Below are 18,703 nucleotides of genomic sequence, written 5' to 3'. Positions count from 1 at the left end.
AACAACAAACTAGCTACAATTGTGAAAGAGAATATGTGGAAGAAGGGGACTAAGGAACCACCAACTCTATATTTTTCTGGGATAACCTTTTTCTTGTTTGCATGATAGCTTAATGTTTTCTCCTTAATACATCTTTAATTTCCAGCTGGAATTGCAATTCAATCATTTCCAACTCCTTTCTCAACTCAAAATCGTTTGCAGTGCAAAATGAGGAAACACTGATTGGGCAACTTGAACTTTTGTAGGTCATTCGACAAAGGAAAATTTTAAGTCCGAAGAACCAGATTTTGCGGAAGCATATGAATTATGAGATCGATGTGTGATGTTAGATGTCATAGAAAGCACATGACTTCTCTAAATACCATTCTATTGAGGTGGTGGTTGAACTAGCTAAAACTGCATTAGAACTCGAAACTGCTCTCAAAGAATTTGGAGGCCTTTCTAGTATTGGTGGAGGAATAGAGTCTTCTAGGGGTGGGCACGGGACGAGATGAGGCTAATCTCACGTCTCGTCCTACTCATTAAATTCGGGACAGGATCGGGACGGGATCGGGATGGGACCGGGCATATCCCACTTTCTTGGACTTTAAATAATAAATACTTAATTTACTATTGATAAATTTTTAGTACAATTATTGTAATAGAAGAAACATATAGATTGTTCTAAATGTCCTTCATCATCTACTTCGATACCATAAGTTAAATTATTATAAAATTAAATTAAACATTCAAATTTTAGCGTTATAGATATTGTACATACAAATTCCAGTGTTATCATACAAGAAAAATATATATAATTATATATTGTATAGAAGATTATATAGGTTTCGATTGCTAAGTTAATAGAAATTTGAAATATCTAAATCGTTTTTATTTATATCATATAACTCGAACCATATATTAATGAAAAAATTAACCAGGACTTGTTTATCTTTAGGAAATGAACCAAGATCCAAGATTTATCTTTAGGAAATGAACCAAGGTCGGAGGTGGAGCACGACCGGGAGAACGTCGGACAGTGGAGAACGTCGAGCGGTGGCTTTGTCTGCGCCTCATGTGCGTGCGTCGTCGTCGCTGCGGGGAGAACAGCGGGCAGCGGAGGCTTCGTCGGAGAGCACGACGTCGTCAGCGTCGTCGGACATGACCACCGGAGCCGGCCGTAGCAGAGGGAATTGAAGAGCTGGAAGCAAAGGCTCGGCGGCCAAAAAAAACCCAGAAAAAAACAGAGCTTGGCTCTGATACCAACTAAAAATGGTATATACTTTGATTGAGTTTTTGCTAGTTACATCATGATCTATATATAACCTAATAAACACTACCACAAATCGCACAAATCACGTCTGTGATTTATGCCGTAAATCACGCTAACAAAATTAAAGAAAGCAAAACAAAGAAAGAAATGCATATTTAGCAGTTCCCATCAAACTGGATCAAAGTACAATATCAACTACAAAATAATTTAACCGACTTTACATGACAAAGTAAGAAATGGATACACTGTCTTGAAGGCACCTTTTCCGAGCACATTTTTATACTGTTAAAATACACAAGCAATAATTGTAAATTGTTACAACAAAATAGATTCAAAGCTTGATGTTACATATATATATATATATATATATATATATTTATTTAGCAAACAATAACTTCACACTGTAACTTGATATGTGCTCAATCAAAGAGTTTCTTCTTTTGCTAAGGAGAAAGACTTTCTTTCAATCTTCTATATGCATTTATTATGGTTTGTTAAATGTTAAGAAGTAATCAATAGAGCCAACAAATGTAATGAATACATTCATAGATTTAGCAAACAATAACTTCATATAGCAACTTCAAAACAAAGAGTTTCTTTCATTTTTCAAATATGCATTTTCTTTAGTTTGTTAGATATTAAGAAGCAATCAATATATAGAGCCATTGGATATCAGCAATACCCGAAAATAACGACATGGTGGGTCAGTTTCAAGAACATTTGGATCACCAGGTTCGGCACATACGACAGCATCTTACGCCATACCAACAAAACTCATTCTATTAGGATCTCCAGCACGCGTCTGTTATTTTTACCTGAACAAGTAATTGAATATTATAAAATTTTAATATCGTCACATTACTCACTAAGAATCTAAGCGTTATATCAAAACTCCACCCCTGCTTTTAGCATAAAATTCAATTTTTCATTACCAACATGAGATCAAAACTAAAACTCTGATCTAGCAAAGGTTAGATTTAATAGATGTACACTACATTATTACATAAATTTCAAAATCAGAAATAAGAATCCAAATATATGAATGAACAATGACAAATCCTACAAAAATCAAGAAAATCAATCTAATTTTTACCAGCAAATGATAACAAATCAATAACGACTCAAACAAACAATAAATCAAACAGTCACGTACCAATACAAACTTTCACTTCTTTTACCTCAGAAGAAAAGTGCATGTAGCCCTCCTACTGATTCTCTTTTTAGTATCTAGAGATGCTTGCATGACTACCAATTACACCACTGTGGAACTCTTTCGTTATAGTAGCCCTTCATTCCTCCACCATTGGCAGATAGACTCTCCTGAGGGTGTAAATGGGCCGAGCCGGGCTGAGTACTGAGTTATTCATATTTCGCTTGTTTTCATTCGATCGAGTTTGAGCCGTGCTAAAATTTGATTTTTTTTAATTTGTATTCAAGCTCGAGCTGGGCTCGGGCTGGCTTGAATAATTTGAAATTAATATTTTAAAATTAAGAAATTTAAAATAAAATTCAAAATTTGATTGCATAGCATCATATAAAATGTCTTTTAATTAAGAAAGAAGGAAATAGTAAATACCTACTTGTGGCTCCATGACGAATTAACGATGGGAGTTTGTTTATTTAGGATTTGGTCATTTAGAGTGGTGACAAATTTATGAAACTGATCGAGTTATGGCTCGTAGTAAACACTATTTATATAGTGTACAATAAGATTATGGTTTCATTTAATTATTATTTATTTTTTTAATATTATTTCTCATATAAAAATTATACTATATATGTATTATAAAAGTTATTAAGTCAACCTTAATAAACAAGCCGAATATTTAACTAGCTCGAGTTAGCTCAGAACTAAATGAGTCGAACTAACCGAATATTTATTGTTCAAACTCGGCTCATTTTTAAGGTTTACAAGTTCGAGCCGAACGGACTAAAATCGAGCCGACCACGAACGACTCGAGCTTACTTACAACCCTACTCTCTTATTAAATAACTGGTTTTAAATCATTGAATAATGCGACTTACTTAAAATTCCTTGGCTGCAGTTGAAGCGTAACCTGAGATTCTGAGAAGCTTCACCATCTTTCAAAATCAGTTAAATCACCTTGCGTTTTCTACACATAGCTTGCAATAAGTGTAGCTTATTTAGAACTCACTTCAGCATGTACATCACTGAGCTCTTCCATTGATAAAGCTTCGGGTATAGAAATATGTTTCTCAGCCCTATAATGAATATAGTCATAAATCATAATCAGCCAACTTTAGCAACCATTTGTGCTGGGTTGGCTAAACTTGTTTTAGCAATACTTCGACATACTTCTATTGGCTACTATTTTAAATTTTAAAACATTAGAGCAAAAGTTCAGGAGTTCAGGGCATGGATACACTAGAAGAATATACAGAACGAAAATAGTTGGGTTCTCCAGATTTACAAACTATAAATTACATAGATATTAAGATTTAACCACCAAATAATTTAAACTTTACAAACACTTGCAGTTCATTAACTTAGATATATATATATAATATATTGTACTCGATCAGTGCATTTCCAGATGAAGCACAATTCAGCAGAGTTCTTTTAACTTCCACAAGACAGGCATTCGTCACGGTTTGTCAGGGAGCATACCATCTGCGCCATTTGTGTATTGTCATCACTTTCGACAGCCACCTTCGGCTTTTCCTGTATTTATAGGGATAAGTTGTATTAGTGAGAAGACGAAATTCAACTCTAAGGATTATATGGTAGTAAAGGATACAGATCATTACTTTGAGACTCTCAGTATCAACAGTAAACTTGATGGCATCGGCTGCAGCACGTGATCGTAGATAATACATTCCGGTCTTAAGACCCTAATACATTCAAAGAAAAGAAGATTGCAGGAGTTAGTATCTTCCAACAGACTAAGCAGCACTTAAGCAATAGACATTCACAAATCTATTGAATAGGCCCATCCAAATCTGAAAAATGAAATGTACTAGTGCGCGGAAACTTAGGTACATACCTGTCTCCAAGCATAGAAGTGCAATGAAGTAAGCTTCCCAAAATTTGGTTGGTCCATATGAATGTTAAGACTTTGGCTCTGATCTATGTAGCATCCCCTATCAACAGCCATGTCAACCAATGTTCTTTGCTTGATCTCCCACACAGTTCTGATTCAAGCAACTTGTGTTAGCATACCTGTGAAATAAGGAGCAAACAAATATAGCTAAGGAAAATTTTCCGTACCTGTAAATGGCTTTCAGATCATCAGGGATTTGTGGGATTTTCTGAACTGAGCCATCTTCATAGATTATCTTATTTTTAATAGCAGGAGACCAAAGACCCATTTCAACCAAGTCATGAAGAAGATGTTTGTTCACCACAACAAATTCGCCACTGAGAAAATAATGAAAAGAACGGTAAGCAAAGACAGCTGTAGGAAGAGCCACAGACAATCAGAATAAGAGATGACAAAAATGGCTAGGAAGCAAACCTCAGAACCCGGCGACTGTAGATATTGGAAGTATATGGCTCAAAGCACTCATTGTTACCAAGAATTTGGCTAGTTGAAGCAGTAGGCATTGGGGCAACAAGCAGGGAATTTCTGATTCCATTCTGTGATATCATTTCTCGAACAGCACCCCAGTCCCATCTATCCGAAGGTTTTACATCCCACATGTCTGGCTGAAGAACTCCCTGAACAGTGAAATCACTTGACAGTATTATTGATTGATTTTTACTATAAAAATAATTGAATAAAATTGAGGCACATGAAAAAGGATGTTCACCAGAGTATCTTTGAACCTAAAACCTCTATCTGGAAACATTTATACAGATGCGAGAACAAACTGCAATAATTAAAAAGTTGACTGCTACCTTGCTAACTGGACAACCCGGGTATGTTTCATATGTGCCTTCCTTTGAGGCCAACTCAGAAGAACCTTTCAGGGCATGGTAGTAAATGGTCTCAAAAATGTCCTTGTTCAGTTGTTGAGCCTACAATTTAAAACAAACGAACAGACAAAACAACATAAGTATAAAAATTCGCAGTTGTACAGATGACAGAGGAAAAGTAGGGAGCAAATTGAAAATGGAAATTACCTCAGGTGAATCAAAGGACATGCCAAGCAAGATGAAGGTATCAGCAAGACCCTGAACCCCAATCCCAATTGGCCTATGTCGTAAATTAGAAGTCTTTGCACTCTCAACGGGATAATAATTAACATCAATTATCTTGTTGAGGTTTACAGTGACAATTGAAGTGACCTGATTGGCAACACACAAGCCATAAATAAAACCTTAAGAGAGAAACATTATTGAGAAGAAAGAAAATGCCAAACACTTACCTCTGCTAGTTTTTCAAAGTCAAAGAATCGATTTTTGGAACCTTTGCTTCCAGCAAGCTTAGATGGATGCGACTCAAATGGAACACCCTGTATTAAGTCAAAAGTTATATGACAACCAATCATGAACTGAATGAAATATAAGACCAGTTTGGCCCTTCAATCACAGATACAATAATATAATAAATAATTTTGAGCACAATGTAATACTAGTGAATGACTTTGAGCACAAGAGAAGTGCCTGACCTTCTCCCGGACAAATCGTGGTAGAGCAATTGATGCCAGGTTGCATACAGCAGTTTCTGTTGGACTAGTGTACTCAATAACCTCAGTACACAAGTTTGAGCATTTTATGGTTCCCAGATTTTGCTGATTGCTTTTCTTGTTGCACGTATCCTAAGAAACAAAAACAAATTAGAAGATTGTATAACTCAGAAGCACATGGATAAATAACAAAGTAAATATAATTTCAATCAGAAATCACCTTAAAAAGCATGTAGGGAGTTCCTGTTTCAATTTGTGATTTCAATACTTCAAACCACAGTTGCTGTGCCTGGACAACCTTTTTGGCCTTTCCCTGTGCAAAGTTCCATGAATCTAAATTAAGAGCACTGATTACAGTAATTCCCCAAAATTTAGCTAGTCCTGGGCAATGCTCCCAATTGCAGCCAGAACCAGCACTAAGCGTAGGCCACTTTCTGGCCTCAATTGCTTTAGGCCAATTTCTGGCCCCGATTGTTATTGGCCATTTTTCTGGCCGTGATTGCTGAAGGCCAATTTCTGGCCTCAATTGCTAAAGGTGTATGTCCCAATGACCAGCACTAGGCATAGGCCAATTAGACTCCCACATGAAGCCCCAATAGCCAAGCCAGAACTTAGAATAGGCCTCTGGGATGTGACACAATGCCTTAAATGCTAAGCTACCAGTAAAAATAGGCCTTTAGGCTGCCAAATATGGCCCCAATTGATAACAACAATTTGGGAATATTGACTGCCTTTTTTTGGCTTAAGTATGTTGGTAACTTTAAAGTCTGCCCCTGGTATACCTCTCTTTCATAAGAAGTGTACAGTTGTTCAAAATTTTCACCCCAGCAGTCTGCCAAACCTGGAGACTCATTAGGACAAAATAATGACCAATCTTCATTGCTTTCAACTCTTTTCATGAATAGATCAGGCACCCAAAGAGCGTAGAAAAGATCACGAGCTCTGTTCTCTTCCTGCAAGATAGAAATCATACAACATAAGTACTGATATTAGTCCAACTTTTCAATACACTCCATACAATAAGGAAACATACAGGAGATACATACCTTTCCATGATTTTTTCTTAGATCCAGAAAGTCATATATATCAGCATGCCAGGGCTCCAAGTACACAGCAAATGCACCTATAAGCATCCAGCACTTGATAGTAAGTCATATGTGGGCACAATAACATTATCCCACATTCCTACTTGCAAAAATCAAACTATAATACATACACAGACATGTGTGCCAGACTGTCAGTGCAAGTAAATCTACCTTTCCTTTTGCCTCCCCCCTGATCAACATAGCGGGCAGTATCATTAAAAACTCGCAGCATTGGAATGATGCCATTGGACATCCCATTTGTTCCGCGAATATAACTGCCAGTAGCACGAATGTTGTGAACAGAGACACCAATTCCCCCAGCTGATTTGCTGATGACAGCACATTCCTTCAAGGTATCATATATGCCCTCAATGCTATCATCTTTCATGCAAACAAGGAAGCAGCTACTCAACTGCAAAAGGTTCAGCAGACCCACATGAGTATAACATCAATATTAATCTCTTTGTATCATTTCCCAGAACAATTGAAGCAGTACACTGACAAAAACATACCTGAGGCCTTGGCGTTCCAGAATTGAAAAGGGTGGGAGAGGCATGAGTGAACCAGCGCTGAGACATGAGATGATATGTTTTGAGAACAGATTCAATGTCATCCTTGTGGATTCCAACAGCAACCCTCATTAGCATGTGCTGAGGCCTTTCTACAACCTTCCCTTGAACCTTTAAGAGGTAAGACCTCTCAAGAGTCTTAAATCCAAAATAGTCATAGTCAAAGTCCCTGTCGTAAATGATCTCACTGTCCAAACAAGCCGCATTCTGAACACAAACAAAAGCATATTAATATAAGCTATTTCAGATTCCTATACATTTGTGTCAGCATCAATATCCATCATCAAAATTTGCTGAAACATATCACCTTCATGATGATTTCATAAACATCATCAGCGATCAACGGAGCTTCCAGTCCAGATCTGTCATTGACATGGTTGTACATAATTTTGACCCTGCATCACAGACATACACAAATCACTCTCAGCAACTCAAGGATCAAAAGATAAGAAACGATAAATCCAAGTAAGCAGTCTCAGTCAAACTCACGTCTCCGAAAACGACTTCTTAGTGTTCTTGTGCAGGTTCGAGACAACAATCCTCGCAGCCAACTGCACCAAAATTTAGCCAAAATTCACATTCAATCCAAGAAATCCGATGCCACTATGAACCAAACCGAGCACATTTCAACAATTCACACATAAATACACACCGAATTTCCACAAATCCAAACAACCTTTCATCATACTCTATCAAATTACACAATTGGCGAAAACAAAGACCAATCATCAACAATTACACAACTATCAACCACAGATCGACGCCGACAGCGAAATCAACACAACAAGACACTCAAAACAGACAATAAAAAACTCACACAAGCATAGTCAGGGTGGTTGGCAGTCATAGCCGCAGCGGTCTCGGCAGCCAATTCATCAAGCTGGCTGGTGGTGACGCCCTTGTAAACACCAGCGCAGACCTTCTGCGCCACGAGGACCGGGTCGCAGTGCTCGATGCTAAGCCCATAGCTAAGCTTCTTCAAACGCGCCGTGATCTTGTCAAAATGAACCGCCTCCTGGCGCCCGTCTCTCTTCACCACATACATGGCAAAGGGCTTATTGGTATCTCTCTGGGGAATTTGGTCGAACAGGTTGTGTGCGAAGGAAGAGAGTGAGGGATGAGGAAGGAGGAGAGTGGAGGCTTTGTATATAAAGGTGGGGCCGTGGGGGGATTAGGTTTTGGGGGAATATTAGGGTTTGGGATTTTCCCTCCAAATGGGGATTCGTATTAAATTCCGCGGGTTTGAAATTTTCCCGCTTAAAACTGGAAGATTGCGGAGGAAGTTGGATTGCTCTGTACACCTCTCTCTCTCTCTCTCTCTCTCTCTCTCGGATTTTGAGTTGAAAAGGAGAGCTCTGTGGAGGAAGGTGGGCCCGCCCTGGGAATATTTTATGGCGCCAGAGCGGTTTGCGTTGGCGTGGCGTGGACCGTTTGATTAGTCAAATCATTTGTTGATCGTGTGGCGTTGCGGCCGGGGGGTTAATTACAGGAAATAAATCAAATAATAGTGGTGGGTAATAGGACCTAACTAAGTAACCTAGCCCATCTGCTACAATACAAGTCCATGCCCAAGTCTTTCAGCTGTAGCTCGCTATTTTAACTTTGCTGCTTTGTATGCTATTTAAGCCTAGTTAATTCTCTTTATCTATTTTCCTCAGCAACTTCAATTCTGCACTTTCGTTTCTCAGCTTTCCTTTTCTGTTAAAATCTTGTTCAAATTGAGTAAATCTGTCAATCCTTTCTTGCAATCAACCCTTTTCAGTGAGTGAACCTATTATTTGGTATCAGAACCATGACGTTAGGGGCAACCAAAACCCAAATCCATCTCAGCCACCACCCCACCCTGGAATCCCACCCCTGCCTGACCCTGTTTCTGATCCACCACCACTGTACATGGAACTTCTTCGTGCTCAAAACAAAGATCTCCATATTTCTATTGATGTTCTTCACCAAGAACAGATAGATATGCGGCACCAAATGACCAACAGTTTTGAAGCTTTGAAGAATACGATAATCCAGTGCTTGGCTAACCGTCCGTCGTCATCTGAGGCTGCCACCACTCACTCGGCGACACAAACCCAACCCACATCCTCCACCCCCCATACACCACCGGGCTTCCCACCTCTTATTAACACAGTCACACCCTCCCACCCATCTTCATCTGGCTCCTTTCTTATTTCCACTACTCAACCAGCCACCTCACATCATTTTTCTCTTATTTCCACTACCCAACCAACCTAGTCACATTAGTTTTCTCTTTCTGGAAACCCACAATTCTTTTCTCCCGGCCCAATATACTCCACTACCACCACCATACCTCCACACTCTGAGATCCATCCGGGGTCCTTCTCTTACCCGAACCACTATTCCTTAGTGCGTTCCCAGCACCCACTTGAGCCATTTCGTCCCCCGAAGGTGGAGCTTCCAAGATTTGTTGGTGATGACCCAGTGGGTTGGCTAGCCATGGCTAATCGGTACCTTCGCCAATAACGGATTCCTCCGGCGGAGCGCATAAACACCGTGGCGTCTCATTTCGGTCATGATGCATCGCTTTGGATGAATGCCTATGAAATCAGAAAACCCACCACCTCTTGGGAGCGCTTTGTGTCGGCGTTTCTCGAGCACTTTGGCGGCGGTAGCGCCATCGATTACAAGGATCAGTTGTCCCATCTGTAACAACACAATTATGTTCATCACGGAGTTCACGAAGTTATCTTACCGGGTTCCTAATTGGCCTAACCATAAACTCCTTCCAATGTTTATTGGGGGTCTTAAACCAGAGATTCAACACATGGTGACGGCGTTAGATCCTCAGACTCTTACAATGGCGCAACGCCTTGCTCGGCTGTTTGAGGCCAGAGATAGGGACCTCAAGGCGGCACGTTCCCAGGAAACCTAATTTGTGGTCCCAAACTCCGTGCTCATACAGTGGTCCTGGTTCCAACTCATCCCACACCACTACCGGCCAAAACAACCATCCCCGATTTCAAACTGAGCCCACTACCAAAAATCAATTAGCGCCACACCAAGACACACCGATCAGAACTTGGGTGAACGTCGGGCCTTGGGTCTCTGCTTTTAGTGTGATGAGAACTGGCACGACAAACACATCTGCAAAAAAGCAATTGTCGTCGTCCTTGAACCTGACCCACCAACACACACACCCGATCCGACTCTAGCCCAAACTCAAATGGACACAGATGAGCCCAACCTTACAGACCCAACAAAAACCCACTCTTTCCATTATATAACTACAAGTCTACAACTAAGATGAGTGATATGTTAAAATTCAAAGGGTTGATTGGCAGTGAACACATTACAGTGTTTATTGATTGTGGGAGTGCAATGAATTTCTTAAATTCAAGGGTAGCAACTAAATTGGGTTGTACTGTGTAACCACCACCAGCTATGCGCATCAAATCCGCCTCCGGCCATTGTATTACTCCGGCTAGTATGGCTATTGATTCCCCAATAACAATTCAAGACTATACTTTGGTACAATCATTTCCACTCTTGGCGGTGGAATGTTGTGATATTTTGTTGAGAGGTCCTTGGTTGGATTCCTTGGGCTTTGTGGGAATGCACTTTGCTGAAAAGATATTGGTCTTTCAAGCCCAAAACCGTTGTCATGTGCTTCGGGGCATAAAAAACACACCTCCATTGGACCAGGCCGAAATTATGGCCCTCCTTCCCCTCGATCCCACTAGCCCAAATCTCTCCCTTCCCAAACTTGACCAAGACCCAGCCTTACAAAAGCTACTGACTAAGTTCACTACCATGTTTGCCCCGTTAACAGAATTACCACCATCTCGACCACCGCATTCCACTCCTTCCCGACACAATACCTATAAATTTGAGACCTTACCAGTATGCCCACTCACAAAAGAGTACTAGCCCATTCTCTTTCCCGGTGCTTCCAGTCCGCAAGAAAGAGGGCACATGGCGCTTTTGTGTGGATTACCGCGCCCTTAATGCCGTCACGATAAAATATCGTTTTCCAATTCTGATGGTCGATGAGTTATTGGATGAACGCAATGGTGCATGTTACTTTTATAAGTTGGATCTACGGTCGGGTTACTATCAAATCCGCATGCACCCGGATGATGATTATAAAACCGCATTCCGAACACATGAGGACCACTTTGAGTTTCTCGTAATGCCTTTTGGTTTTTCGAATGCGCCATCAACCTTCCAAGCTCTCATGAACGAGGTACTCGCTCCTCTCCTACGGAAAACAGTTTTGTTTTTTTATATGATATTCTTGTTTATAGTAGGGACTTTGAATCACACCTACACCACCTTGAAGAGGTATTCCAGCTACTGACCAATAACAGCCTCAAAGTGAAGTTACAAAAATGCTCATTTGCCCAGCAAGCGGTGCACTACCTAGGACATGTGATTTCTGCTTCAGGCGTGGCAGTGGATCCGAGCAAAGTGCAATGTTTATGTGATTGGCCCAAGCCCACAACATTAAAAGGCATGCGTGGATTTTTGGGTTTAGCGGGGTATTACAAGCGGTTCATTGCTCACTTTGGCTCTATTGCAAAACCTCTCACATATTTGTTGAAAGCTAACAATTAAGGTGGAATCAAGTTGTTGAGGAGGCCTTTCATATGCTCAAGCACAACCTCACTCATGCCCCAGTCCTCGCCTTACTAGACTTCTCCAAACCATTCACTATTACTACCGATGCAAGCGGCATAAGGATCAGAGCAGTTTTATCACAAGACCATCATCTAATCGCCTACCTCAGGAAGACCCTCTCTGCCAAGAATTAATTACTTTCAGTATATGAGAAGGAGATGTTGGCAATCCTATTGGCAGTAGAAAAATGGTGACCATATATATTTGGAAATCAATTCACTACCGTGACATACCACCAAATACTGAACCACATGATGGATCAATGCATTAGCACATCTCTTCAATTAAAATGGATGGCCAAACTGCTCGGGTATGACAACAAGAGCAAGTACAACCCAGGCCGATTGAATACGGTGCCGAATTTCCTCTCGCACCGCCATGAGGTATGTGCAATTCAAAGTATCAGTGCTCCCATTGTTGATTGCATACCACATATTGTTCAAGTTTGTGAGACAGATCCAGAGGCCAAGTCCATAATAGAGGCTCTGCAATCAAGGAAAATGGCAAGAAAAGATTTTTTCTTATGTGCAGGGCCATCTATTGTACAAAGATAGATTGTTTGTACCTCATTCCTCAGACCTCCACTCTAAATTGCTCCATGTGTTTCATTCAACCCTTCAAGGTGAGCATTTTGGGTATCTTTGCACTTTGGTGCGTTTAGGACGCAGTTTCTACTCGCCAAAAGTTCAAGCTGCAGTGAAGGAGTTTGTGGCCTCTTGTGATGTCTGCCAACGACAACACTATGACACTACCAAACCTGAAAGTCTCTTGAACCCCCTCCCTATTCCGAAACAAGTTTGGTTTGACATATCGATGGATTTTATTGATGGTCTTCCAACCTCTGATGGAAAGAATTGCATTATGGTAGTGATTGACAAGCTTTCTAAGTATAGACACTTTGTGGAAGTAACTCACCCATACACTGCCACCTCTATCGCTGAAGTTTTTACAAAAGAGGTGTTTCGTTTACATGGAATGCCAAGAACAATCGTTTCGGATCAGGACCCCATTTTCCTAAGCAATTTGTATGAGGCCTTTTTTCAAACTACAAGGCACCATACTCTGCAGGAGCTCCGCGTATTACCCACAATCAAATGGGCAAATGGAGGTTGTTAACCGATCGGTGGAACATTATCTTCGTTGCTTTGTGGCAGACAAACCGGAGAATTGGTCCTCTTTGATACACTGGGCGGAGTACTGGTATAATACATGATACCACTCCACTATTAAGATGTCGCCTTTTGAAGCTCTGTATGGTACTGCTCCTCCTACCATCTCGATGTATTTGCCCGGCTCTACAGTGGTCAACGCAGTGGACAAAGCCTCAGGGACATAGATGAGTTGCTCCAAACCCTCAAGTCTAATATGAACATTGCACAAAACCATATGAAACAACAAGTTGATCGACACCGTAGTGAAAAAGTGTTTGTTGTAGGTGACTGGGTCTACCTAAAGCTCCAACCGTATTGGTAGAGATCACTTGTGCACTGCCCCAGTCACAAACTTTCCCCCCGCTACTATGGTCCATTCAATATTGCTGCCAAGGTCGGATCAGTAGCTTACAAGCTCGAACTTCCCCCATCCTCGAAGTTACATCTGGTTTTCCATGTGTCACTGTTGAAGAAACACATTGGGGAAAACATCATTGTCTCCGCTTCTCTGCCGCAGTATGATGCTACAAAGTTGATTGATTGGAAACCAAAGTGCGTGTTGGATATACAGGTCATTCGCAGACACAAAAAACCAGTGACTCAATGGCTTGTGCAATGGGATGGTATGCATGCAACATACTCTACTTGGCATGATGCAGAGTTCATTGTGAAGACATTTCCACAGTTTGCACTCGTGGCCAAGCTGCTACTTAAGGGGGTGGGAGTTGATATGACCTAACTAAGTAACCTAGCCCATCTATAATACAAGTTCATGGCCCAAGTCTTTCAACTGTAGCTTTCTATTTAACTGTGTTGTATGCTACTTTGAGTATGAATGAAATATCAAATAAGTCTAGTTAATTCTCTTATCTATTTTCCTCTGCAACTTTAATTCTACACTTTCATTTTTCAACTTTCCTTTTCCGTTAAAATCTTGTTCAAATTGAGTAAATCTACAAATCCTTTCTTGCAAGCAACCCTTTATAGTGAGTGAACCTATTAGTGGGGACTTGGGATTTGATTGCTTTGATAGGTTTATACATGATGCATGTACTTTGTATATTTCCACGAATTTTACAATTATTTTAATTTTAAATCAAACAGAGTAATTGGTTTATCAAAATAATTTTGATTTCCAAACTTCCCACTATCTAAACCGATTTGGTCAAAACCGATGCAGATCCGACGCGAACCCACACCAAACTGATAGCAAAGATACCACCGCGACACCCATGTTCCGACTGGGGTTATTATTTCACTATTGCTCGTCCAACATGTCATGACCCCTAATTTAAAATGATAAAATTTCAAATTCAAGATGTGACAAATCCAAATAATTTTTGCTAAATAACATTTATCTTACAATTATCCTGGATATTAAAAACTGAGTTTGAATCATACAACTCAACCTAACCGAGAATTACCTCACCATTAAATAAACAAGTGAATACATGGTAAATGTAATGCTCACTTGGAGCTCACCAAAATCTATAAATAGAACAAAGCTCTATCGGCACCAAAAGCTACTCCAACACACGACCTCTTAACCTGCTAATCATCACCTGCAAGTATAATCCCTACACCATTGAATTAGTGCACCGGGTTATAAACAAACAACCCGGTAAACTCTAGAAGCTTGTATGAGTAAACAATAAAAACATGTACTCAAATTGCATTCCATGTCAATATACACAAATTAATAATTTACTATGTATGTCAAAGAATCATAAAACGGTAATCTACATCATCACATTCATCCAACAAGAAAGACTAACAACTCATGAGACCCAGGTAACCCCATTAGTTTACCCCTCATGTCGTGCAACGACAGACAGACTAAATCTCTAACTGATCGTAACCAATCACCCGGCCAAAGGCTTGGTTCCCGATTCATTATCTCATGTCACAACTGTGACCCAGGTCCAAATACCATAAAATATTTTAACATGACTCAAAATGTTAAATTAACTCGTACAATAAAATCAATCATGTCCATGATAATATTGAATCAAAACAAAACCAAACAACTCTCACAACATCATAACATAACCACATCATGCCAATAAACCAATTTTCCGGAAGGTACATTTTCTTTCATTCCGGTCTCATCCGCCAATAATAAACAATCAACCACAATTCATACAAATTACCAGAAGATACATTTTTTTCCCTTTCGATCTCATCCGCCAATAACAAACAATTTGCAACAATAACAATGGAGAATATAATATAGTTACTTTATATGTATATTATTATTACCATTATTATACATGTACAATTAAACTATACTATATTAATAACAACAAATTATCATTAATCATAGTTCACAAGCTCCAGCCTTTGAAATCATTTTATTAAAACTTCATTTTACTTACACATGAATCGTAGACGATCAAATTCATGTAATTTTAAATCAAAAGTATTCTTAGAATAATTTATAAAGGTTGTCGCCACATGAGCTATGTTAATAACTCAAATTAAATTGTAACAAGTGAAGTTTACTCACCTCTAAATCCCGCTACGCCAACAATATCACCAAAGCAACAATATCAACAATATTGGTGACTTCCCACAGACACCACGTTTGTGCTTGGATTCACGTTTGTTGTTTTGATTTTGATGAATTTGGATGTTGTTCTGGTTGGTGGACAACAATTGAGTGACATGAGTTGATTTATTTGATGAAGTTTCCTTATACCAAGATTAAAAATGGACAGCGAAACTCTTAAAATCGCCCTAGATTGCCCCTTTGATTGTTTTATTGGAATTTACAAGTGAGATTCACCTAATTTTTGAATAGTTATTTGAATGGCTATTTGAATGATTTATGAGACTAGACGAGGAATACCATATATCGATATAGGAGAGTCACGAGTCATGTATGCACAAAAGGGGACAATGAGCTGAAAACATTTGTTACTAACACCATTTCATCAAAGTTAGACAAATTTATATATACATTACATATCCAAAGTGGACATTCACTCTGAAAATTACATAGTGAAGTTCTAATTTTGACACTTTTTCGGTCAAATTTTTTTACCATAAGTGATTAAATATTTAGGTATGATATTCAAGATCATCTCTACAAAGTTTCAAAATTTAGATATGCTTAGCCTTCTGTTGTATATACTTTTGTGTATTGTCAATCTTGGTTTTAATGCGATGAAATGATCGGCTTGTAGCATATGAGAAGTTTCAATATTATGATTAAGCGATTTTGTCGGTATGTGAACAATGTTAGACTCTAGATTAATGTAGAAGAATAAGATCTATTTTCATTTTAACACGGAACTTTTAACATAACCAAAATACGACATGATGTTAGGAGATTCAATTCATCTACAACATATATGTTCCATTTAGCGTCTTGATCTTAATGTTATAAAAATGACTCATTATGTTGTATAAGCAATTACAAATATTGTAATTAAACAATTTAGTTCCTAAGTGAACAAATTTTACTTCACTAGTTTCATACATGCAAATCAGTTTTATCTAATACCACAACGAGTACAATTTCTGACAGAGACAAGAAGTAGTCAACTTCAGTGTTAGGTTGAGTTCAGATTTGGATAGCTTTGTTATTTCCGTGTGATCGATTGTGGTTGTGGCATTTGGTTGAATGTTATAAAGTTTATTTTCAAAAGATGTGCAAATCAACCACTAAATGGCAATATTAAAATTATTAATGGCCACAAATTCTTATATGGAATTAGCATGTTCTATTTGGTTATGCATTTGCTTTTCCTGTGAGATGAATAACGATGGGAACTGATTTGGTGTTCTCATACTTTGCAGGTGGACGAGATTTCTCAGATTCACAAGTTTTCTCCAAATGTTGTCATGTAGTGTCAAACAGCTCTAGTTTGATTACATGGCATGCTTTTTAATTGTGTGTTATCCCTTTATGAATTCGGATCATCGTGTCTGCTTATGTGTATGTGGTACACAATTGGGAAATGACGTAATATTGTGTATGTGATACAAAGTTGGGAAATGATTTGATTTTACTATGTTTTATGGATGAGTAAGACTTGGCTCTTTGTCTTTCTTTTTAGCTCGTCCTATGCATTATTTGCTTTGTGTGTTTAGTGCATAGTTGTGAAGCGACTTGTATTCTTTTACGCAGTCAGTTAATGCATGATATATTGTTGGGGTATTTTATTATAAACCCAATTTTCATAAGTTATTTTAAGAGAAATACACCTATATTTTTCTTCATTCTTCACCAAGTTATTGACATTCACTTAAATATAATTACAAAATGTCACTATTAAAAGCTGATATACATCGGTGATTAGTCAATAGAGAAATTATGCTATCATTTATTACCTTAATTATAGATTTCCATAGTCCCTAAATAATTTCAGTTTTTATTTTGCTCATCATAAATCTAGAACTAGAAATAATGGAACATTTCCTTAATTACATATATAGATTTCAAAAGGTTTTAAAATTCAAATCAAGTTAAAATCAAAATTACTTCATGGTGATATAAACTTTCCATTTTTTTGAATAATTGTCAAGTTTATATCTTGTAGGTAGATTTTGTTCATATTTCATCAATGCAACCTATATTTAAGGTAGAAATATAAGCTTTTCCCCTATCTGGTAGGTTTTTTTTAATTACATACCTAATGATTAGGTACGTATCTAAATATATTTGATATCTCCTATAGGGATTTTTACACCAACCTGTTTATTAGGTATTATATTATTTCAAAAATCTCTTTCATAGGTTGAATGTGAAATTTAACATGTATGTTTCTATTTGTTAGGTAGCAGTATAGAGTAAAAAAGAAGTTGATACTTAGAAGTTAGAACAAAGTTTTACCATATGAACATTCATTTAAAATGATACGAAAAGAAAATATTTGAGAAAACATATATACATACATATTGCATGGATAACATACTGTGTTCATAGATTCAAAATTTTGAAACGAATGAATGAAAATCGATCTCTCGTATGATTTATGATAGTTATAGTAGTGTTAGTACTTTGAAGCTTTGATATCAGCTATATAAAGAAGTTTCTTTGAGCAATTTAAAGTAATGGAGAATCAATAAAATGTTTGAATTAGAAATGTTTGATATCAGCTTGCCAACCCCTGGGGCGATTCCGAAAGATGGAAGTCTCTACTTATATTTGGAAATCCCACCCCTCCGAAGATTATAATCTCCCGCACCCCTGGAACGATGATGTACTAAATCAAGTTATGAGTCAAGCTATAAGTCAAGCTATGGCCGAGAACCGCATTGGAGTTTTCTATCAACCTTATGGATCCCAGGTGTATTACCCCTTTGAGAGGATGAAGGGAGTCATGACCCTTGGTACTCTAAAGCTTGGGTTCGATACCCTCGAGACAATGCAAACCACTCTTGTCTTCAACCGATTGGTTGTGTCAA

At 38.5% G+C, this 18,703-nt stretch overlaps 1 protein-coding gene across 1 annotated transcript; it reads right to left on the bottom strand.

Moving 5' to 3' along the window:
* Window positions 1–3,649: 3,649 nt before the first annotated feature.
* Window positions 3,650–8,647, bottom strand: LOC126799017 (ribonucleoside-diphosphate reductase large subunit). Its single transcript, XM_050526128.1, has 17 exons — window positions 8,314–8,647; window positions 7,986–8,047; window positions 7,804–7,891; window positions 7,440–7,703; window positions 7,099–7,339; window positions 6,889–6,965; window positions 6,625–6,795; window positions 6,063–6,155; window positions 5,825–5,974; window positions 5,582–5,668; window positions 5,337–5,501; window positions 5,112–5,231; window positions 4,729–4,931; window positions 4,482–4,631; window positions 4,258–4,405; window positions 4,022–4,105; window positions 3,650–3,935 (listed from the first exon to the last, which is right to left on the bottom strand). Exons 1-17 carry the CDS (start codon window positions 8,539–8,541, stop codon window positions 3,834–3,836), a joined length of 2,433 nt encoding a protein of 810 aa, XP_050382085.1. The 5' UTR covers window positions 8,542–8,647; the 3' UTR covers window positions 3,650–3,833.
* Window positions 8,648–18,703: the final 10,056 nt, after the last annotated feature.

This window comes from Argentina anserina, chromosome 1, assembly GCF_933775445.1.
Source record: "Argentina anserina chromosome 1, drPotAnse1.1, whole genome shotgun sequence".
In the NCBI taxonomy this organism is placed as follows: domain Eukaryota; kingdom Viridiplantae; phylum Streptophyta; class Magnoliopsida; order Rosales; family Rosaceae; genus Argentina; species Argentina anserina.
Note: the sequence above shows the minus strand (reverse complement) of the source record. Positions and strands in the feature narration are given on the sequence as shown.